General features: G+C 34.6%; 2 protein-coding genes across 2 annotated transcripts in view; both read right to left on the bottom strand.

Moving 5' to 3' along the window:
* The window catches only part of LOC134848760 (WD repeat-containing protein 48-like), a 391,131-nt gene that overhangs the window by 212,788 nt on the left and 153,033 nt on the right, over positions 1-25,310 (bottom strand). The window lies entirely within an intron of this gene.
* On the bottom strand, positions 9,102-21,555 carry LOC134848726 (AP-3 complex subunit mu-1-like). The gene is made up of 10 exons (XM_063866241.1): positions 21,485-21,555; positions 21,341-21,419; positions 20,396-20,614; positions 19,805-19,926; positions 19,041-19,167; positions 16,288-16,508; positions 15,831-15,933; positions 15,427-15,588; positions 12,350-12,466; positions 9,102-9,574 (listed from the first exon to the last, which is right to left on the bottom strand). Exons 1-10 carry the CDS (start codon positions 21,538-21,540, stop codon positions 9,509-9,511), a joined length of 1,272 nt encoding a protein of 423 aa, XP_063722311.1. The 5' UTR covers positions 21,541-21,555; the 3' UTR covers positions 9,102-9,508.

Raw genomic sequence — 25,310 nt, 5'->3', positions numbered from 1 at the left:
CACGTTTTGACGCTTTAAGCTAATTCTTCATTACTGTTGGTATAAAAGCACATGCTTTTTTGATGGCTATTAGAATTTGAGAGGTTTTTTGCAAGTGCGGTTGAAGACTGCTTTCTATTCAAAAGATATTTAGTAACAACGCTTTTGATCCGCTTCACTGATAACATATGTCCAAATGAAAAATATCCAACAGATCTTTTTAGTAAGCGTTAAGAAAATCTGAAATTCTCATCTTGTGGATCGATTGCTTTTTGGGTAAATCAAAACACATCATTTTTATTTTTAAGCGATCAAAAATGTGCGCCTTTTCTGTTGTCCCCCTAGCTTTAAAAGATAGCAACTCTAAAGAATGAAACAAGAACTGCGTGCCCAAAAAATTGACCTTATCCCACTATTTACCTTAGCAGATTATAGCTCTCCCAATGACAGGGCTATAATTTGGTCACTACATTCTTGCTTCGTTTATGAAGCCAATCAATGTCTTCAAGCCTATCTAAAATTCGTGATAGTAACAACCGCAAAATAGGTAATCAACTGGAAACTCTTAAAATTAAAACACAATTTTGAAACAAATCAAGCCCAATTTTTTGAACCATTTGCGCTTTTTGTTTTATTGAATTAGAATGTGAGAAAATGAAGTGAAATTTAGAAATTTCCTGCCACGCGAACATTCAAGAGAAAATTTAAAAATCCTAAGACAACATAGTGTCCACTGTCCAGTGATGGGACTATCTGATATAGTGCCCACTATTTTTAGACCACCTGAAAAATATTGACGTGTTGAGCTCAAATTAAATAGAGGTCTACAAAAAAAACGGAGATAAACAGGGACATCCGGTTGCTGTGCAAGTAGCACAAAATGTTCCGACCATATGTGAAAGCCTAAAAACTCCAAAGCCTAAAAACGCCTTTTGCAGAAGCTTTTTTTGTTCGTTTTTAATTTTTTATTCTTAAGAAGGCTCTCAAATAGTTCTCGGTAACTAATTTTACTTGCGTGAAACTAGGTAATAGTTAGTTTTAAACGTTCAAAACTATTTATTATAAGCCTATTACCAGCTTGTTCGCTCGATTTATTTGCTTGAAATTAGACAAAATACAAAAATTCAAAACGGTTTTTCTCGACACTGGGAAAAAATTTTGCGAGTAATTGAGAGTCAGACGAATCAGGACTGGAAGGGCTCTAGTATGATATATTACTCGACCCATTCCAATGATTATTTGTGGTACCTGATTTTGCGCAAAAAGCAGAAAGAAAAACTAAAAAACACACCCGAATACAAAGTTTCTCCCCATTTTCAAAGGTCAGAACTATAAAAAATCACCTAGTTTGAGAGTTTCGACGAAATTTAGAAAGTTGGTCTTGGAAGGTGCCTAAAACACTATTTTGAAGCCATAAAACTATAATTATTTAGACTTTGCATCCATAATTACTCTATCCGCTCATAAAGTCTCAGCAAGCTTAGTTATGATATACCATGAATGCGCGTCAGACAGTTACTGCCTTTCCGAACTTCGATTTGCTGCTTGATAAAGCATTTTGTTAATTTTGCTGGCTCTATGGGGCAAATTTTAAAGAATGCCGTCAACCAACGTAGATTTTTGGTTTGATTTCCTCGTGAAAATCATAAAGATTGTCAAAATCCCATCAGAATAGAGGGTTTTTTAAAGTTTCATTGGAAAACACTCAAGAAAATGGTTTAATTAAAACTCTTCGCGAGAGTATTTAAACTAACGAACGGTATTAAAGAAGGGACTCTTGGCTCCGTTTTTCGAAGATAATGACCAAATAGTTGTTCTCTGTGTAGTTTTTTCCGGTCAGACCAATTTCGTCTTTGAACTAGAATTTTCAGATCAATCATGGAATTTTTATCAACGCATCGCTAAAACCAAACGAAAAATTTAAACTATGAAATTGCATTTTTTCCAACAGTTATGATGACCTAGAACAAATGCAGGAATAAGTGGTCTTTCGAAGTTTAATTTGTTATTACAAGTTATTGCAAGAACTACAGGTAATTTTTGCTACAACAGCAAAAAATCTAACACAATAATCCGAAAAAAATTTATGAAGTGCTAAAACTCACATTTGAAAATTTTTCTCCAAAAGCTTTCCTGACTTCTCACCTTTTTTTTCCTAACCTTATGTTTTCAAATATTTCAAACAATCCCAGTACCGTTCTATGAAAGAAAAATACAAAAACAAGTAAGTTTGCGAAAACAATGATTAAGTATCCTTGGAAACCTTGACTTTTACACAAATTTAAAGCAGACCTTCAAACCATTTGCCATACAAAACAAAAGTTACCTTAAACAGTATTTAAAAAAATTAATTAGTTTTTTGAAAAACTGGGAAACATGTATCGAAACAAAATAACAACCTATCTTTTTCCAATTACACTTTGAATAATTCAACATACACTGATAAATTCAAAACAAGTGGTAAAAATGTCTGTGAAAAAGTAAAGCAGTCTTATCTAATCACTTGGTATCAAGCAAAATCATATTTTCAGATAACTAAGAGCGTGAGGTTAGACTCCATTCAATGGAGACTGATAGTAAAACGAAAAAAAATGAAAAAAACTAGAACAAACAAAGAAGAAATGTAATAATAGCTCAAACAGCGTACAAATGGTAGTGGATTTAATTTGGACACTCATACTGCCTTGAAATTTAACATGAAAAAAAAAATTGTAAGAACAATGAAAAAAGGAAACATTTTAACAATTTTTTGGATTTTGATCAAAATCCGAGTCGGACTGAGAAATTATAAAAAATGATACTGATTTTTAAATTTAAGCTTCTTCTTTGAGGTCCTCAAAAATCGGCTAGAAACGGCTGCGGCATAAATTTTTTGTATCACTTTACATTGTTGATGGAACCTTAAAAACTGAGAAATTATGAAATCGAAATGAAACAAGGATAGCCTGTTTCTGTATAATCGGAGCATTCTGTGCTACTTGCACAGTAACCGGCTATCCTTGTTTCATTTTGCTTTTCATTTTTTTGTTTTTGTTTTTCTAGTAATTTTTCTTGTTCTTAAAGTTGTTTTTCAATTTGCTGTTTTTAGTATTGTTGTCGAATATATCTAACCCCAGCTTTTTGTATAGCTCCTTTTATCACATCACGCCGAAAAAGAACGACAAAAAACTTGAAGAAATGTTGTATTTTTTAAGACTATGATTGGAACATTCTGTGCTACTTGCATTCTTAAAAAACACAAAGTTCCTCCCCATTTTCCGCCGTCGGAACAAAAAAAATCACCTGGTTTACTATTTTCAACGAAGTTTAGATAGTTGGTCTTGGAAGGTGCCTAAAACACTGTTTTGAAGCTATGAAACTATAACTATTCAGACTTTGCATCCATAATTACTCTATCCGCTCATAAAGTCTCAGCAAGCTTAGTTATGATATACCATGAATGCGCGTCAGACAGTTACTGCCTTTCCGAACTTCGATTTGCTGCTTGATAAAGCATTTTGTTAATTTTGCTGGCTCTATGGGGCAAATTTTAAAGAATGCCGTCAACCAACGTAGATTTTTGGTTTGATTTCCTCGTGAAAATCATAAAGATTGCCAAAATCCCATCAGAATAGAGGGTTTTTTAAAGTTTCATTGGAAAACACGCAAGAAAATGGTTTAACTAAAACTCTTCGCGAGAGTATCTAAACTAACGAACGGTATTAAAGAAGGGACTCTTGGCTCCGTTTTTCGAAGATAATGACCAAATAGTTGTTCTCTGTGTAGTTTTTTCCGGTCAGACCAATTTCGTCTTTGAACTAGAATTTTCAGATCAATCATGGAATTTTTATCAACGCATCGCTAAAACCAAACGAAAAATTTAAACTATGAAATTGCATTTTTTCCAACAGTTATGATGACCTAGAACAAATGCATGAATAAGTGGTCTTTCGAAGTTTAATTTGTTATTACAAGTTATTGCAAGAACTACAGGTAATTTTTGCTACAACAGCAAAAAATCTAACACAATAATCCGAAAAAAATTTATGAAGTGCTAAAACTCACGTATGGTAAGTTTCTCATGTATTTTTAGTTTTCATAATTATTACTGTGAAACCACTTGTTGAATCAAAAAGTTTCAAAACATGAGTCGTGGGGGAAAAATGAAAACAAATGCAGACTTTCTTTTTTTCCGAATTGTGCAGACTTTCTTTTTTTCCGCATCATTTAGTGCTAGTTGCACCAAAACATGCTATTTTTTTGTTTAAGCAGGCTAATTTGACAGACTTAACTTAAACGAACTACTCATTGGTACAAAAAGTGACTACTCTTTTTAAATTTCAGTAATCAGATAAATAGATAATTCAGATAAGGTAAGAAATTAGACTCGATTTAAATTTTTCTTGTTGCCAAAAAAATTTGAACTAGAATTTCCAGATCAATCATGGAATTTTTATCAACGCATCAAAAAAACCAAATAAAAACTTAAGCTATGAAATCGCATTTTTCCCAATAGTTCTGGTGACCTAGAAAAAATGCAAGATTAAGTTGTCTTTCGAAGTGTAATTTGTTATTAAAAATTATTGCAAGAACTACATGTGCATTATGCTACAACAACAAAAAACCTAACACTATAATCCAAAACACTTTTAGAGATAAATTTATTTTGAAAAAGTGGGAAACATGTATCGAAACAAAATAACAACCTATCTTTTTCCAGTTACACTTTGAATAATTCAACATAAACTAATAATTCAAAACAAGTGGTAAAAATGTCTGTGAAAAAGTAAAGCAGTCTTATCTAATCACTTGGTATCAAGCAAAATCATATTTTCAGATAACTAAGAGCATGAGGTTAGACTCCATCTGTTGGAAGCAGAGAGTAAAACAAAAAAAATGAAAAACAAAAAACTAGAACAAACACAGAAGTAACGTAATAATAGCTCAAACAGCGTACAAACTGTAGTGGATTTAATTTGGTGGCTCATACTGCCTTAAAATTAAACATAAAAAAGTAAATTGTTTGAAAAATGAAAAAAAAAGAAATTATTTCAACAATTTTTTGCATTTGGATCAAAATCCGATTCGGACTGAGAAATTATAAAAAAATATGATACTGTTTTTTAAAATTAAGCATCTTCTTTCAGGTTTTTTAAATCGGCTAGAAACACCTGCTGCATAAATTTTTTATATAACTGTGCATTGTTGATAGAATCATTAAAATAGAGAAATAATGAAATCGAAATGAAACAAGGATAGCCGGTTACTGTTAGATCGGAATATTCTGTGCTACTTGCACAGTAACCGGCTATCCTTTTTTCATTTTGCTTTTCATTTTTTTCGTTTTTCTAGAAACTTTTGTTCTTAAACTTGTTTTTCAATTTGTTGTTTTTAGTATGGTTGTCGAATATATCTAACCCCCACCTTTTTGTATAGCTCCTTTTATCACATCACGCCGAAAAAGAACGCCAGTACGAAGAATTTTTGTATTTTTTTCAAGACTATGATCGGAACATTCTGTGCTACTTGCATTCTTAAAAAACACAAAGTTCCTCCCCATTTTCCGCCGTCGGAACAAAAAAAAATCACCTGGTTTACTATTTTCAACGAAGTTTAGATAGTTGGTCTTGGAAGGTGCCTAAAACACTATTTTGAAGCTATGAAACTATAATTATTCAGACTTTGTATCCATAATTACTCTATCCGCTCAAAAAGTCTCAGCAAGCTTAGTTATGATATACCATGAAAGCGCGTCAGACAGTTACCGCCTTTCTGAACTTCGATTTTCTGCTTGATAGAGCATTTAGTTAGTCTTGCTGTCTATATGAGGCAAACTTTACAATAATGCTGTCAACTAACGTAGATTTTTGGTGTGATTTCCTCATGAAAATCACAAAGATTGCCAAAATTCTATCAGAATAGAGGGTTTTTATAAAGTTTCATTGGAAAACACGCAAAAAAATGATTTAACTAAAACTTTTTGCGAGATTATCTAAACTAACGAACGGTATTAAAGAAGGAACTCTTGGCTCCGTTTATCGAAGACAATGACAAAATAATTGTTCTCTGTGTGGTTTTTTTCCTGTCAGGCCAATTTCGTCTTTGAACTAGAATTTCCAGATCAATCATGGAATTTTTATCAACGCATCAAAAAACCCAAACAAAAACTTAAGCTATGAAATCGCATTTTTTCCAATAGTTCTGGTGACCTAGAAAAAATGCAAGATTAAGTTGTCTTTCGAAGTGTAATTTGTTATTACAAATTATTGCAAGAACTACATGTAAGTGCTACAACAACAAAAAACCTAACACTAAAATCCAAAACACTTTTAGAGATAAATTTATTTTAAAAAACTGGGAAACATGTATCGAAACAAAATAACAACCTATCTTTTTCCAATTACACTTTGAATAATTCAACATAAACTGATAAATTCAAAACAAGTGGTAAAAATGTCTGTGAAAAAGTAAAGCAGTCTTATCTAATCACTTGATATCAAACAAAATCATATTTTCCGATAACTAAGAGCATGAGGTTAGACTCCATCTGTTGGAAGCAGAGAGTAAAACAAAAAAAATGAAAAACAAAAAACTAGAACAAACACAGAAGTAACGTAATAATAGCTCAAACAGCGTACAAACTGCAGTGGAGTTAATTTGGTGGCTCATACTGCCTTGAAATTTAACATAAAAAAGTAAATTGTTTGAAAAATGAAAAAAAAAAGAAATTATTTCAACAATTTTTTGCATTTGGATCAAAATCCGATTCGGACTGAGAAATTATAAAAAAATATGATACTGTTTTTTAAAATTAATTATCTTCTTTCAGGTTCTTTAAATCGGCTAGAAACACCTGCTGCATAAATTTTTTATAAAACTTTGCATTGCTGATAGAATCATTAAAATAGAGAAATAATGAAATCGAAATGAAACAAAGATAGCCGGTTACTGTTAGACCGGAATATTCTGTGCTACTTGCACAGTAACCGGCTATCCTTGTTTCATTTTTTTTTTCGTTTTTCTAGAAACTTTTGTTCTTAAACTTGTTTTTCAATTTGTTGTTTTTAGTATGGTTGTCGAATATATCTAACCCCCACCTTTTTGTATAGCTCCTTTTATCACATCACGCCGAAAAAGAACGCCAGTTCGAAGAATTTTTGTATTTTTTAAGACTATGATCGGAACATTCTGTGCTACTTGCAGTCTTAAAAATACACAGTTCCTCACCCGAATACAAAGTTCCTTCCCATTTTCAACTGTTGGAACAATAAAAAATAACCCAATTTGATTTTTTCAACGAAATTTAGATAGTTGGTCTTGGAAGGATAGTTGAAATGAAAAATCAAAAATTTCAAAACGGTTTTTCTCGACACTGGGAATATTTTTTTGAAAATTTGCAAATTACGACTGTTACCGCTTCAATATGATATATCACTCAAATCATTCCGATCATTTTTTGTGCTACCTGCTTTTGCGTGAAAACAAAAGAAAGCTAAAACACACACGAATACAAAGTTCCTCGCCATTTTCAATGCTCCGAACGAAAAGATTAATTGATTTAGACTTGCAAGCTTTATAAAAAATGAACAAAAAAAAAGATAACGAAAAAAAATTGTCAGCCCAAAAACTGATTTGAAAAGGTAGTTTTTAAAACCAAAAATCTATTAAAACCAAAGTCTCAACCTATTAAAACCAAAATTTGCTTTAAAAATTTGCCTTTTCCGAGTGTGATTTTTTTTTCGAAAGGGCTTAGCCTCTTTTTTACAGAATCTTCATACAACCTGCCCAGTCGATTGAAACTAAAATCATAGAATGAAGAGGTTAGTTTTCGAGAAAAAATAAGCTTCCAAAAAATGTCAAAATATCAAATAAATTACTTTGCTTAAGGCCATACACTTTTATGAAGAATTGATCATAGTCGCTTATTTGCGTGTCACAACTTTTTTTGAAAATCAATTTCGGCCACCACCACTTATGCAGGTGAGCTTCCCAAAACCCGTTCAACCTTTTAACACCAAACTCTGAAATTTAGGAGGGTAGTTTTCGAGGAAAGTCAATAAGTTTCAAAAAACGGTCAAAAAATCAAAAGTTTAATTTTTCCGAAAGTCATAACTTTACATGCTAGAAATAGGGGCGCTACTGCTTATGCAGCGAAGCTTTACATAGCCTTTTCTTATCATTGACACCAAAATCTAAGATTTGAGATGGTAGTTGTTGAGAAAACAAAAATTACCTTAGAAAAATGGGATAAAACTCCCACTGACAGACTGTTTCGAAGGCTGTAGCGAGTAGGTTACCAAAAAAAGAGACTAGAAGTCTAAGCAATCACACCTGGGAGTGGACGGTTTTTCTATTGGTAACAGTTTTTGCAAATCGAAGAAGTACTAAAAAAATGTCATGAAAAAAGTTTTTAAAGCGTCTCAGTACAAACCAATAAAAAGTCCGATCCCAATACACTTTTATAATTCTACAAACAACAAGATTATTGGCACTCAGTAGCAAGAAGACCGTTGGAAAAAATAAAATAGCCAATCGAAAATTGGAAAGGAGTAATGAACGCAGTAAACCTAAAACACACTAACTTTGTTGAAAAAATCTCAACTTTCAAATTTCAAAAAAAATTAGATGATCTCAAAGATGTTTAAATTGCTAGAACAATATATGATTGGCGCTTTTTTGATAACATTAACCCAACTTGAGAAAACTGAGTCAACATGTAAAGTTTTTATTCGGCTGGAACTCTAAAAATTAAATTCCACTTTCGAAACTTGAAATCGTTCGTTTTTTCGCGCCATTACCACGTTCGTATTTGGAGAGTGCTATTTATGTCACTTTCGGCAGATGAATTTCAATTGAGCTCAAAAAATGCATTCATGCAATGAATGCACATCTGTTGTTACTTGAGACTTTTATGCACATTTTAAGACTTTTTCTTGAAAAAAAAAACAAATCAGCAAGACTACGTTCATTTCTTTATCATGGTTTTACATGGCAAGTACATTTCACAAAAACAACGCTTTGCTGTTGATGACCGAACCAGATCTCAGAGGCGTAGCAAGCTCATTTAGGGTTTTCCGTTGTTTAAACAGATCAACCTCAGCTAACTGAATGAGCTACCAGTTCATCGGTTAAGAAAATTGAATTTGAAAAATAAAAAGATATACCTGTAGCAGCAAACTTTCAAAATTTACAATTAAAATTATCTATTCAAGTTATTGAAGCCAAATACACAGAACGACTCTTTATGATACAACTAAATGGTATGAACTGATATAATGTATAAAGATTTACATTGAATATTGATTTTATTGCACAACTTTGGAGCAAGTCTTGAACACTGCGTAACATGCTGTCTTAAGAGTCACTTATTATCCGCTGTAAAGTAATATGAAATTAAATTGAAATTTCTACATTTATTATTCAAGAAACATATAATCGTTGAGACAAGTTTGCGCCCGACGAATTATTTGGAATAGTTCGCAGATAAATACAGTTTGAGATAGCTGGTGTGATTGTGATGTGAACATCTACATATTGGTACGCTGTCTCCTCACGTCCTGAACTGGAAGCGACCGGCTTTCGTCAGGTATTTCACTCCCTTGAACGGTTTGTACTTCTGAAAAAAATTACGATATGAATATTTTGCAACATTTTACCCAGAAATATAGAATGACAAAAATGAACAATATAATTTTACGGATAACTTCATACTACGTATTGATGATTTGATACAATGTATATTTCATTAAACCATAATTGTTTTTGATCAAACCATGGAAAAGATGCGACCGGCAAATCTTTTAGGGTTACAATTCTACATTGAAAAAGTGCACTTCAAAATACTCCTAGTTTTTGAGAAATCGCAATATTAAAAAAACACAGAAAAATCAAACTTAGAAATATATGTATTAAGAGGAAAGGTGAAACAGAAAACATGCAACCGGTGGTCAATTGCTATCAAACTCTCCTCACATAGTTCCTATTCAAGCCTGAAACTAGTAAACTCAAACTTTTCTGGTTTTCGAGAAATCGCAATTTTTTCAAAATTTACAAAAAAAATTAATTAGGAAAAAAATTAAGAAAAAAATTTGCAACTAGTGAGCAAATGCTACAAGAATATCCTCAGCCTTAAAATTCTAGGCTGAAATTTTGATTCTCCATAATATTCAAGTTTTTGAGAGATCGTACTTATAAAATTTTTTTTTTTTTCTTTTAAAACCTAGTTTTTTTCAATAAAATGATTTTGATTATAAAAGTTTTCCAATAACTGTTTTTGTCAGAGCAATTAGCACCTATTTAAGCCCTTAAAATTTAGCAGAAACAATTTACGACTCGTGTTTTTTCAATAAAATTAACCTAATTTGAGAAAACTGGATCAATTGGTAAATTTTATATTTCGCTGGGAAATCTGTAAATTAAATTCTATTTCGATCAAATTTTTCGCTCTTTTGTTGTTCGATAGCGGAGTTTGCTTTCCTCTTAACAAAGGAATGAACTGAACTTAAAAATAAATCATAACTCAAACGGCGAAAAGTCAAAATCGAGAGTGAACAAAATTTGAGACTTTCATGAAAAAAAAACATAGCCTACAAACAATTGGGAAAGAGCAATTTTGGCTTACTTTTTGAAAAATTCTCAGCTTTCGAATCATAAAGAAAAAAAAAGATGCCATTAAAGCTCTTTAAATTTCTAGAACAATTTATGATTGACACTTGTTTGATAAAATTAACCCAATTTGAGAAAATATGTTGAGGTTAATTTTTTATTCCGCTGGGAAATATGACAATCAAATGCCACTTTCGAAACTAGAAGTCGATCACGTTTTTCGTGACCTTTACAATTCTGCTGTTCGACAGTGGAGAAGAAAACAAAGGAAATGAACAACAGAAAACGAACTGAACTTGAAAAGGAATCATGAGCCAAAACGAGAAAGTCATTTTAAGCCTGAACAAATTTTAAGTTTTTTTCTTGAAAAACTATTTAAAAAATCATCAGCGCCTATATAAGAGTCTGAACTTAGTCCATCGACTCTTAAGAAGTCAAGAACTTTGTAAGAGTACTCACTACGTTCATTACTCTTAATAACTCTTAATAAATTCTTTCTTTCTTTCTGTCTTATAAAAAACACCAACTCGAAGAACTAATTTGCTCAAGTTTTCTTGATTCTAATCCCCATATAAAATCCCGCAACAAGCACCGCACGTAAAAGCATCATAAGACTACTTAGGCAAGCGCTAGGAAAAATATTTGAAGCCAGAAGACTTCGCTTCGCATACTCCTACAAAAATCCATGAAAAAATAATAATTTAATTCCCGATCTTGATCTAAGATCGCTTTTCAGCTGCTATTTTGATATCAACATACAATTTTAGAAAACTTAGTAAATTACACATTTGATAGTGCGGCCGTGAACAAAAACATCCATCAGACCGTTGGAAAAGTGGCCATGAATCCAATACATCAAACTGACAAAGTTTTTACACAGAGGCAAGGCCGTGCTTCACAAACAGAAGTGAGAACACAAAAAATCAGCGCTCAAAAAGGCAACAAAAAGTATACATATGCCTCGAATTAGAAAAAATTCGGCTAGGTCTCGGATTCAATCTGCGGCCTACGGCGATCTAGAGAACAAGTGTCTCACGCACTACTCACTCAGCAACGGACGCTTAATTCATCACAAACGCTAGCCTCAAATAAAGCAGAGGACAGATGCTATAAATTTTCCAATGATACAGATCGTGAGTTTAGCAAAAGTGCCGCCAAATAATGAACACTTTGCCACCAAATAATGAAAGCTTATATTTGCGAGTTAAGTTTAAAAAAGAAGGTTCGAACTAATACACTAACGCTCACAAGGTCGCTAGTGTAAAAAACTTCATGAATGATTTTTTGATAAAATTAAACCAATATGAGAAAACAGGATCAATGTATCATTTTTTTTATTCCGCTGACAGAACAAAATCCAGAAAGAACAAAAGATTTTCAAGCGTTTATTCCAAAGATTTTTCAAAAGTGGATTTTCAAAAGTTTGATATTCATGAATGGTTGAGACATTTTTGATAAAAGTAAAACAATTTGAGAAAAAAGGATCAATGTATCATTTGTTAATCCGCTGGGAATTATAAAATGTACAGTTAAGTATAACTAGACTTAACCCACATTTTTTGCGCCATTTTAATTTTTATTACTCGAGAGCAGAATTGGCCTTCCTTTTAGAACGTTAACTTGAAGTGAACTCGAATAAAAAATAAATCCCAAGTCAAATTTGATTGCGAATAACTTTCAAGACTTCCTTCCCGGGAAAAAAATCAAAAACATCACCACAACAAAGTCTTTGCTGCGCTCATGCCACTTAAAAATGACAATATAATGACAATAAAGGCAGACTGACCTCATTGTACATGTCTAGTCGGTTGACCTTGAGTCCGGATGTGGCCAGCTGGTGTATCTTGAAGTCTACCATTACAGTCGGATTCTCAGGGATGGGAGAGCCTACTGGGAACTGAATCTAAATACAACACACAGCTAACTACCGCATTGATTTGGGTTACTTTCAGATCTACGAAACAAATACTAACTCTTTTTCTTTGAGCGACTCATGTGAACAGAAAATGCAAACAGACAAAATATAGAGCTGCAGAATTTCGACTAAATAATTAATAAAACCAAACATATAGCCATAAAAATTTTCCTCCGAAATGTGCACAGCTGAATCGTCCTCTTTCGATTAGTTATTCTGTCCGAAGTTGACTTGACCTAGTCGGCTTAAAATAAAAAATTAACATAGTATAAAAAAAATTCCGAAATATGAAGCCCCATCTGTGGAACCACTATGATAACGCGACGGCAGATCTTATTCCAACAATCAATGCGGTTCAAGGCTGGCATAACGTCGTTAAATAGCTTTAGCAGAGCAGCAACCCCTCGATTCAAACGTTTTTCAAATATTAAATTATCTTCAAGCTTTGCCTTATTTGACACACTTAGTTTTTAATTTGTTAAACTGTCGGCCTAATTTTGTCCAACTGTTATGGCAAACTGAGGTACCATTTTTTGGAGAGGTAATAGAGGCCAATACAACAAAAATTTTGCCTTCCATCCACCGCTCCTCCCCTAAATACAACACACAGCTAACTACCGCATTGATTTGGGTTACTTTCAGATCTACGAAACAAATACTAACTCTTTTTCTTTGAGCGACTCATGTGAACAGAAAATGCAAACAGACAAAATATAGAGCTGCAGAATTTCGACTAAATAATTAATAAAACCAAACATATAGCCATAAAAATTTTCCTCCGAAATGTGCACAGCTGAATCGTCCTCTTTCGATTAGTTATTCTGTCCGAAGTTGACTTGACCTAGTCGGCTTAAAATAAAAAATTAACATAGTATAAAAAAAATTCCGAAATATGAAGCCCCATCTGTGGAACCACTATGATAACGCGACGGCAGATCTTATTCCAACAATCAATGCGGTTCAAGGCTGGCATAACGTCGTTAAATAGCTTTAGCAGAGCAGCAACCCCTCGATTCAAACGTTTTTCAAATATTAAATTATCTTCAAGCTTTGCCTTATTTGACACACTTAGTTTTTAATTTGTTAAACTGTCGGCCTAATTTTGTCCAACTGTTATGGCAAACTGAGGTACCATTTTTTGGAGAGGTAATAGAGGCCAATACAACAAAAATTTTGCCTTCCATCCACCGCTCCTCCCCTCCTCTTCTAATGGTCCCCAGAACAGGGGGAGGGGGTGTTGGGGACAATTTACAGATTTTGAATTTACTTTTGATCAACCGCGAATCGATCGTTTGACCTTTTGATTCAGAACGCGCGTTGTTCAAATACGGCATCTTAATTTTAACTTCTTTGATTAACCTATTGTGATTATTTATTTATTTCGATTCCTCAGACGGATATTTCAATTTGTGTGGGCTACTTAGTCCAGGGCTATTCTGGCTACTGAGTTAATTTAGAGCGAGATAATGTCGCGTGGGACTGGATACTTAGCTTATTTGACTCTAGATTTTAATTTGTTAAGCTGTCGGCAATAACTTTGTCCAACTGACTTTTGGCAATCTTAGAGGTACAATTTTTTGGAGAGGTGATAGAGGCCAAAACAGCAATAATCATTGCCTTCCATAGCCCGGCCCTCCCCCTCCCACCTTTTTCTGATCCCCAGTACAGAGGGGTGTAGGGGGGCTGAGTACACTTGAAACCGAACTAACTTTTGATATACGGTGAATCGATCGTTTCATCTTTTGATTTAAATCGCGCGTTGTTCAAATTCGGCGTCTCAATTTCTTTGATTAAACTGTTGGGATCATTTAGTTGCTTCGATTCCTCAGATGGATATTTCAACTTGCGTGGGCTACTTCATACGGGGCTATTTTGGTTACTGGGTCAATTTAGAGCCGGATACTTTCGCGTGGGACTGAACACTTGGCTTATTTGACCCTCTTATATTTTAATTTGTTAAGCTGTCGGCAATAACTTTGTCCAACTGACTTTTGGCAATCTTAGAGGTACAATTTTTTGGAGAGGTGATAGAGGCCAAAACAGCAAAAATTATTGCCTTCCATAGCCCGGCCCTCCCCCTCCCACCTTTTTCTGATCCCTAGTACAGAGGGGTGTAGGGGGGGGGGGGGCTGGGTACACTTGAAACCGAACTAACTTTTGATATACGGTGAATCGATCGTTTCATCTTCTGATTTAAATCGCGCGTTGTTCAAATTCAGCGTGTCAATTTCTTTGATTAAACTATTGGGATCATTTAGTTGCTTCGATTCCTCAGATGGATATTTCAATTTGCGTGGGCTACTTCGTCCAGGGCTATTTTGGTTACTGGGTCAATTTAGAGCCGGATACTTTCGCGTGGGACTGAACACTTGGCTTATTTGACCTCTTATATTTTAATTTGTTAAGCTGTCGGCAATAATTTCGTCCAACTGACTTATGGCAATCTTAGAGGTACAATTTTTGGAGAGGTGATAGAGGCCAAAACAGCAATAATTATTGCCTTCCATAGCCCGGCCCTCCCCCTCCCACCTTTTTCTGATCCCCAGTACAGAGGGGTGTAGGGGGGGGGCTGGGTACACTTGAAACCGAACTAACTTTTGATATACGGTGAATCGATCGTTTCATCTTCTGATTTAAATCGCGCGTTGTTCAAATTCGGCGTCTCAATTTCTTTGATTAAACTATTGGGATCATTTAGTTGCTTCGATTCCTCAGATGGATATTTCAATTTGCGTGGGCTACTTCGTCCAGAGCTTTTAGAGCGAGATACTTTCGCACGGGACTGGAAACTTGGCTAATTTGACACTCTTAGATTTAATTTGTTAAGTTTTCGGTATAATTCCGTCCAACTGACTTATGGCAACCTTAGAGGTACCATTTCTGGAAAGTTTGGATTTCTCAAAAGTTTGGATAAAAACTCTACACCAATTACAAAAAATGTGACTGACATTTCCTTTGAGTGTCGGCGTTAGTCTCTGAGGGTCAATTTTTCCCACTTTCCACGTGAATATTTTTGTGGCGGGATCAAACGAGGTCGCACCCTGGTTGCCAGTCAAGGTCACTGTGAGAACCACTTTGTTGAAGGGTACTGTGATCACGACATCTTCTAGCTAAAATCAATTGTTACGCTCAATAGACCTATTGGTACTTGACAGCCAGCGATTATTCAAATTTCGAGCAATTCTGGTTAAGATGTGATAATAGCTTTAATAGCTATGCTCTCCTCTTACCTAAAGTTTAAATTTTCTCCAGGATAAAGCTCCAGAAAGATTTTTCAAAATCGGATCAAAGCAACATCATTATTTTTGGTCATTTTGACATTAACAAAGGATTATACAAGAAATTAGCTTGCCAGTTTCCCCATGGTCTGTTTAGGTCCAATCGTGATGTCTAGCTTGCCCGATCCATCCTTGAAGCTGACTGAGGATCGACAATACATTGGAATGGCAACCACACTAAACACAAACGCTACAAATCACTCAGATAATACTGGTTCCGACTGTTTGCATCTGTTTTTGGTTACAGAGAACTCATTGGCATCCCCAATATTACCAATAAACCGGTCAAATATGAAAGAGATGCTTCGGTGACAAGAGATCATAATAAAGAGATCGTTTATACGCCTTTCAAGATCCGTGCTCTTTACTTGACGTTAGGCAACAATTGCGGCCCTCTGTAAAGAACTGAAGCGCTTGTAAAATGGTCGGAAACCTATTTCGAGAAAAGGGACGCTAACCCTCAGCAACTTAACACCTTTGTCACCCCAAAATTTCTTTTCCTTCTCGTTCAGTAACATCAACTCAACTGACTTATTTGAACTGAGGTGGTAAGAGATGAGTCGGAAGTTCCCGTCTGGTGGTACAAAAGAGAGCACTTTCTCCTGTTCCCACTTCTTGTATCTCACACAGGGGTGGAACGAGACATCATCCAACACACGGGGGTTGATGAAGTTCAGGCAGAGGTCGGGCATGCCGGTCAACTTAATGGCCGCGTCTATCCATCCTGTAATCTCTGCAGACACAGTGCCGCCCTGAATTGCAAACCGAAATAAATACAAAATGAATTATGGGGCCGGCCTATCAGCATGTATGACGATCATCAAGTCCATGTGAACAGACTTTATGACAAATGAAGACAACCGCTTCACAATATCTTCAGTTGATTACATACCGATTTCAAAAGTTGTACAGTTCACTGCATTTTTTTTACAGAGGCAAGGTGGAGCTTCGCAACACTTGCGATACAATTAAAACATAGCAAGATAGTGAAAAAAATAAGCTGAAAAAATAACTCGAAGTAAGTCGAACCAAAACTATATCTACAAAAACTTCATACCCTTGTCACAGAAGAAGATCAAAAACAGATACAGCACGCATCGAGAATCAATGAAAGATCGGCAACTAAGACGAAAAAACTTATGTCGACCCTTGTTAACCCGAAAATGAAACTGTATACAAACATTTAGCTTTAAAAATTTCTAGAGTTAAATTTTAAGGAACCATCCCGCCTGAAACAGTCAAAAGCCTTGAAAACAATTCCCCACTGAAACTTCATTTCATAAATTAATTTGCGATACAATTAGAGAATTGAATTAATGTTTTTGAATAAAAAAGAAAAGTCTCAATTTTTTGAAAAAAAAATTAAGCTGAAAAAAAAAGTTAAAAAGACCTAAAAGTGTACAAAAATTTCATACGTTATTCTATTACGATGTTCCTTATAAGCCTTAACAAGCATTGGGAATCAATGACCGAGCAAAAACTAATGCAAAAAAAAACTTGTGAAGACCCGCGTTAAGCCGAAAACGAAACTAGACAAAAAAACTGTAGCTATAAATGTTTTAAGTTAACGCTGTATCCCTCCTGAAACTTGCAAAAGCATTTAATTTAATTCCCCTATGAAACTGCGCGACATAAATTGACAAGCGATACAAATAAAACATTGCATTACATGATCTCGAAAAAAGAAGGAAGTCTTTTTTTAACCAAGCTGAAAAAATAACATAAAGTCCAAAAAACTCGATTTACAAAAACTAAACAACTTAATCTCAGACGATATTCAAAAATAGCATTAGCAAGCATTGAAAATCAATGACAGAGCGGCAACTAAGTTGAAAAAATTAGGTCGACCATCGCTAACCCGAAAACGAAACTGTAGACAAACATTTAAGCTATAAAAATTTCTAATGTTAAGTTTTAAGGAACCATCCCGCCTGAAACAGTCAAAAGCCTTGAAAGCAATTCCCCACTAAAACTTCATTTTATAAAATGGTTTGGAATACAATTGGAACATTGCATAAGAATAAATTTTAAAAAAAGAAAAAAATCTTTTTTTTTTTTCAAATTAAGCAGGAAAACTTTTTTTTAAAAAAGTTCAGAAAATGTACAAAAATTTCATAGCTCTATCTCAGACGATATTCATAAACAGCCTAATCAAGCGATGAGAATCAATAATCGAGCGGCAACTAATGCGAAAAAACTTGCGTCGAACCGCTTTATGTGGAAAACCAAACTAGACATAAAAAGTATTCGAGCTACAAAATTTTTGAAGTTGAAAGCATTTAAAACAATTCGGCTATGAAACTGCGCGACATAAGTTGACTAGCAATACATATAAAACATCACATTACAAGGTAATGAATAAAAAAGAAGTAAGTCTTTTTTTTAAATTGCTGAAAAAAAATATAAAAAAGTCCACTCGATTAACAAAAACTTGATCGTCTCAGAAAATGTTCATAAACAGCCTTAACAAGCTTAAACAGCCTTAATATTGAGAATTATTGAACGAGCGACAACTGAAGCGAAAAAACTGGATCCACCCTCGTTAAACCGAAAAGGAAGCTGTTGACATAATAACACAACAGCTAAAAAAAAATTGCAGTTTAACTTTTACGCCCCATCCCTACTTGAATAGACAAACGCATTAAAAACGATTCGCCCATGCAACTGAGCAACACAAGCTGTCTAAGACGATTTAACATAAAACGAACCCGTTTAACCAAAAAAAATATATTGAAAATCAGAGTTGATAAATTTAGAAACAGAGCAATTTTTAATTATAGTTAAAACAGTTTGAATCAAAAACTACAAAACCCCAGCTTTAAAAAAAATTGCTTGAAAAACTCACCAGATCCAAAAATTAAATTAGAAAAAAAAACAGAAAATTGGCCGAAAGAAATTAGGACGAAAAAAAACGAATCCGACAAAAACATTTTTTTTCAATAATTAATTTTTGAAAAAATTGACAAATCCCCACATGAATTACATAGTAGTTATATTTGAAGTTTTAATAAATTGAGCACGTGCTTTATTGAGCATGTCAGAATTGTGGCATGTTAGCAGATTTTGTAAGAAAAGTTGCTTACGGGAAAAAGGTCTAGTTCCGATGACAAGTCACTTGCTCTCGCAAGTGCAAAAATTGAAAACCATATGCGGCAATCTTCTTTCATTCTCTATCTTTTCAAACGAATCTTTTACAAGATGAAAAATAGTTCATTTGAAAATTTTCATTATTTCCTTCATATTAGAGAAAATAAAAAAGAACGGAAAGAGAATCAGTGACTGACGGATTTGTCGATGATAGCGTCAATTTCTTCCACGACGTCGAAGTAGGCCTCATTATTTGTGTACTTCACTCCGCTACGCCTCCACGGAACATTCGACAGCTGACCAGTTGGCAATGTCTCTGACACACTAAAAGGCAGCATAATACAACAAATTAACCACAGTATACACAACAACACTACATGTACACCGGTTGAATAGCTGATACCAAATTGCTAACAATGGCGGGGACCTTGAGTTCTTTACTCGATCAGAAAAGAGCTAGTTCGATTGATTAGATTCCTTTCCACTTTGTTTGGTGTTGAAATGCAATGAGTAACAATCGGTTTAAGCAGTAAACTGATTGATTTGTGTCACCGAACGTTTATAATAGTCAGCCGAAAAGGACGTTGTAAGCAATTGGCTATTACAATATTACATATGTAAGTGACATTTAAAAGATCAACATATTTTCCATGGCAACACCTCCAAAAATATGATACATTCTCTTTGGAATCAATGTTTGGTTAGTGGCATATATATGGTAGTAGTAAAAAAAGCCTGTAATACTGATGCCTGTGCCGGAACGCTTTTTGGAAAAGTTAAGAGCATCTAAAACACAGCTTCTAAAAAAATGTTACCCGCGCATGCTCATCAAATATATTTTGAGAAAATCAGTTTTTACTCCAGTTAGCCGAATATGACGGATTTTCTCATTTCAAGTACAACAGCTTGAAAACAATCAGGTTGTAACATAGGTTGTTCAATATTTTTCAAGTATACTGACTTGGACTTTCCGGTGACCGTGTTGACTACAGATCGGATGATGTTGGGGGGTTTGATGAGCTCCTGTAAGATGTTACTCTCAGTGGCCAAGGGGTATCCGTTGTCCAACATCTCCTCCAATAACTGCACATAACACAACCATTTCATTTTGTCATCTATAAGCCGGGGAGGATGGGAGAGATGCCTTTTCACCGCCTCAGTGATTTGACCCCCTCGCTAGCCAAAAGGTTCCCCATTCGGTACTATTTTAATATTTTAATTTTTGGCCGATAGCCCCTAAAATTTTTGTAACGCAATATTAAAGTCGTTATGTTCAAAATAGGCCCAAAACGGCTCTTTTGTACTTGCTTTTTTATAAAGTGTTTTGGGAAAGTGTTTTGGTAAATCTGGGAAAATCAATATTGTTTTGGGAACACTCGGAAAATAAAAAAACAACAAAAAGACAAGTAACTTTCAAGATATTTTTATGAGGAAAAATTTTCAATACTTTTTTTCTGAAAAAATTCGAATTTACGAAACTTGGTTAATTGCAATTTGTCAAAATATTTTGCAAAAACCAGTATTTATTTGCGTTTGTTGCCTGAAAACAGACCTCATAGACTACGACATAGTTGTCCTTGATTGCAGTCTCGGAGCACTCGTCGAAGTACTCTGTGAACGTGTCCACCACCTTGTGGAGGAACTCGATGACGAAGAGAGGGGGCACCTCCTGGGTCACGACAGCTACCAAATACAGTCTGTCTCTGTAGATGGACACCAAGTAGTGATGCGGAGTCGCGATCACTGGTTGCACGTCATCTGCACTACTTCCCTAATGATACACAACACAAATAAAAGCAAACAAGCATAAGATAGCCGGTTTCTGTGCAAGTAGCACAGAATGTTCCTTCACAACGAATGAACAAAACAAAAGAAACTCGAAAATAAGAAAAAGGAATTTCATTTTTTCGCAGTATTTTACGTTTGTTTTGCAGTAAAGGTCGATTAAAGTAAAACGCTGCAATAATAAGAGGCAATAAGTGCTAAAAAACACAAAATTGTAGCAATTGGGAAGACCTCACATCAAAATCTGCATCTTACATCAGCATCAAACTATTTTTGCCAGTCAATTTGGAGTCCGAAATCATTCCATGAAAATTTCGTCAGCTTGTATGAGTCCGACAATTTTTTCAATTTTCAATCTTTTCAGCATCAACTCAGCTTTGAAAGGGTCCGTATTTTCACTATCCATTATACGGTTCCGTGTTTTCACAATCATTTATCTTCTATACAAAGCTATCACTCTCAATTTAAACCAGTACCATCTCAAAATCACCAGACTAAAACTCTCCCCCTCTCGGAAATACGATCTTTCCGATTTCGACCTTGATCACGCTATTTTATGATACTGATTTATGACAAACCAAGCTTTTTTTTCAGACTCGTATGCCAATGCTTACTAAATACATGAAACCTGTTGATAGCGGAAAAAATTGGATGATTTTTAAATTGAAAAGGTAAACACTTCACATCTGATGTTAAGGAAGCGGAAACTAACATTGCTCAGCTCTTCGAAGAAGTAGTCACATATTGATTTGTTTACTACACTTTTCCAGTGTTTTTCCATGAACACATCCCTAAACAGAAGACTTTAGTCAAAAACTTAAATATAATAATTACTTTTTTTAAAAACTAGACATACCTCTGTCCGTTGATTATGAACAGGCTGTGAATCATTTTCAACCAATCTGAAATCATCAACTGAACTTCATAATAATCGCAAGCGTAATTAAGATATGGAATCATTTCTTAAAACAATTTGAAGTCTTAACATCACTACAAAATTTGCATTTCTGAAAAAGATCTACAACTTTTATACAGAGGAAACAAAAGAAAAAAGAAGGATCCACTCAAAGCGAATACCTTATATCATTCTGCTAAAATATTACACAGTAAACATAGGTCCCCAACCTCCAGCTAACTGGCCGATGGCACATGCTTTTGTTCATATTTCAGGCAGCAATAAATTCACTTCCATTAAATTGATAAAGATTATGCTGTAAAAAAATACTAAGCATATATTTTTTTGCAAAATGGACTCATAATAAGCCAGAAAGCTCTATAAATCAGTATTTCTAGGAAATCTTGCAAACTTAGAACTATCCAGTCTATGATACAAACCAGTTTAGACATTTTTTTTGTTCTGTCAAAAACTTTGGCGCGAATGGTCTCGAAATTATCAGACAAATCTGAAACACTAGTAAGGCTAATAAAATTTTGAAGAAACTAATATTTGAAACCTTGCTTTCACTAGCAATTTTTAGACAAAGGCGGAGCAGCACTTCGCATAGACAAGCAAAAATATGACAGATAACGCTTCTGGGAAAAACTGAATGAGTAAAACTTTGAGTCTACAAAATTTCTTAAGTGACGCACGCCATTTATGAGTCTACATAACTGCTAAGTGATGCAAGCCAATTATGACGCATTAGCAGTACCTGTCAATTTGAAAACAAAAAGAAATTTACCAACTAGCACGCCTCAATTTATAGAGCGGATGCATTTTAACTAGCATACGAAAAAGTTCATTAAAAACATCCAACACTGCCCAAGTTCGAACCCTCTTATTTTGTTGCGGGTCACCTTTCCCTACATCTACGCTAAAGATCCATGATACCTTGAAGCTAAATTGCTATTTGTACAAGAATAGTCTACGTTAATATTCTTAGCATTGCTGTACTTACTAACTGGCTATGGATCAAAATGAACACATTTTGTCGCAACAATATTAGCGTCGCAACAACATTTGCAACTTAGGTTGGAAAAAAAGAGAGTTCATACTATAACACAAGCTTTGCTTATGTATATAAGACGGAAATTCAAAATGCTAAAATGCTCAAAATATGTATGTTGCAGTTATAGACAAGGTTAGTAGGAATTACAAATCAGAAGTAAAAGAAAACATAAAAAGCAACACTTAAGCTCTGAATGGAACAATAAGAGCTAACATAACAATTCATACACAGATGCGAAGCTGCAATTCGAGAACACATGCGACAGAATGCCCAAAAGTAGCTATCGAACCACAGGCCTCGAGTAACCACGTCGACTGCCCTACACAACCCTACTACTTAAACTCAAAAAACCGAAACACTAGTCACTGATAAAGAAGATAACATTTGCTAATAAACTGCTAATACTATGCAGCGAAAGTGTTTACCCAAACGAACACTATTTAATGCGAGTTGGATAGGAAAAAATGACTCGTAATATAACACAAGGCTCGCTTGTGAAAAAAGGACACTAAATTGATCTTGAACAATTATTACAACACAAACACAGAGGCAAAGCTGCACTTCTCGAACACAGTCGAGAATACGGCAGAAAGTAACTCAAAATCAAAAAAAAAAGTTAAAATAGTTTGAAAAATGGAATGATACTTGTCTACCGAAATCAAAATGCCAACCAGGTGGTCACAATTTCCATGCTTGAAATAACGAGTTCCAACTCTGCCATGTGCATTTGAAAAACGTTAACACTAGCCACCAATCTAATGGAACACACGCTAATAAATTGCCAATGCTGAGCAGCAAAAATGATCACCAAGATGAACACTTCTCAATCCGAACTGGATTTTTAAAAAAAAAACGTGAATGTGTAATATAGCACAAGGCTCGCTAGCTTTCATGTGCAATAATTCATAAAGTAATCAAAATCATAAGTTTGACTTTAGTTTTTTCTTGACATTCAAGAAGCCAATAATACAAATCACCTAACTTCTAGCAGAACAAATTTTCATTTAATTTGGTTAATTGTGAATCATCTTTTCAAATAAAAAATCTTGATGATTTTCCCGACTTTTGAAGATAGAAACGTTACATTGTGCAAGGGGTTGCTTTTTTCTCCAGACAACAGTTTTTTCAATAGCTATTTTCAACACACTTTTTATATCATTCGAAGGATACAGATTTCCAATCCTAACAATTGAAAATAACGTGATAATTTTCTGTTCAGTAATGGCGGTTTGAAACGACGTTTGGACGCAAGGAAACAGAAAAAAAAAATGGTCTTCAATTTTCGACTCGTGGACGAAGATGAGCTTCGCACTATTTGCGATACAAAACCAGAAAGCTGCTACGTCCGAAAAAAATCATGAATGACTATGATTAAAATCAAGTGGAAAACAAAGAAAAAACTCGCTTTTATCAATGAAAAGTTACAACAAAAGCCCAAAATACCTTGAACAAAATTGCCCGCAAAATTAGAAACTTTACACGGAGCTTTCGGAATGCTGAAAAGAAACCGAATTTTCAAAAAAAAAAAACATTTCTGCGTCTCGACTTGAATCAAACTTCTGGGCTTTGTCGTCTCAAGCATGGGGGTTGGAGCAACTTGGACAAGAAAACTGAACCTCCAAAAAGTCGGTCTTCTAGAACAAAGCTGACAAAAATATACAGACAGGCGATAGATAGCACGAAAAAGAACAAAAACTCTGGGTTAGCAAAAAAAATTAGGCGCCGAACGGATTCGAACCGCTCTCAAGCAGTTATTTACCTCTACGCCAGATGCTCCTGATGGTTGACTGAATTTGAATTTATAACAAGAGAGGCGAAGCTGAGCTGCGCACCACTTGCAATACAAAACACGACAGCCACCAAGTAAAAAAAATCGAAACAACAACAAGCCAAAAAGACAAAAGAATTGGAAACTAGTGTCGAAAGAAAAGTAATCACGCGGTAACAAAGCCGAAAATACCTTAGCAGAAACCCTTTAGGCCAATTTGTTTTAATTATCATTCCCCCAAACCCTAAAACAAACAAACACATGCACACACATACACAAACATTCACGCGTCAAATGAAACAACATGCGCCACTATACCGATATAATATTGACCAAAACCAGTTAAGCCGAAAAAAAAAGGAAAAAAAACCAAGACCACTAAAAAATATATTTAATCCACCTCATCCTCAAAACACAAACACAGCTCGTGAAATAACGCAATATGTGGCGTCTAAGCCGATGCAATATAGACCAAAACCTATCAAGCCGAAAAAAGGAAAAGAAAACGCACAAGAAAATCAAAACTAATAAGAAGTTTTTAAGCCCGCCTCACCCTCAAAACACACACACGCACACACAAACTTTTTTTGCCCATCGAAAAACGCAATATGCGGCCATTAAACCGATATAATACAGGCCGAAACTTATCAAGCCGAAAAAAGCCAAAAAATATTGTTGTCATGAAAAACTTGAACTATAATTCATATTAAGATTTTCTGCATTTCTGCGATCCAGAGTAGAAAAAAACTGTGTTTCTCTTTAAACCACTCCAAATTAGGCCACTAAGCCGATATGAAATAAGCTCGAGTCTATTAAGCCGAAAAAAGCACAAAAACAAAAAATGAAATTTTAACAAATCGAGTTGGAAAAATCACGAACAGAAAAAGCAAAGTTTGAAAAGGAATATTTAAAATAACAAACTCAATCATGCTTAATACTTGAAATCGAGAGGAGTAGGATTTGCA

This window comes from Symsagittifera roscoffensis, chromosome 1 (genome assembly GCF_963678635.1).
Source record: "Symsagittifera roscoffensis chromosome 1, txSymRosc1.1, whole genome shotgun sequence".
Taxonomy (NCBI): domain Eukaryota; kingdom Metazoa; phylum Xenacoelomorpha; order Acoela; family Convolutidae; genus Symsagittifera; species Symsagittifera roscoffensis.
This window is presented reverse-complemented; position numbering and strand designations above follow the sequence as displayed.

Coding starts and splice junctions, on each gene's coding strand:
- LOC134848726 (XM_063866241.1), bottom strand. CDS start 21,540: ATGATTTCAGATTGGTTGAAAATGATTCACAGCCTGTTCATAATCAAC. Junction 20,615..21,340: donor TCTTCGAAGAGCTGAGCAAT/GTTAGTTTCCGC, acceptor GTGTATCATTAG/GGAAGTAGTGCAGATGACGT. Junction 16,509..19,040: donor ACGCTATCATCGACAAATCC/GTCAGTCACTGA, acceptor TTTGCAATTCAG/GGCGGCACTGTGTCTGCAGA.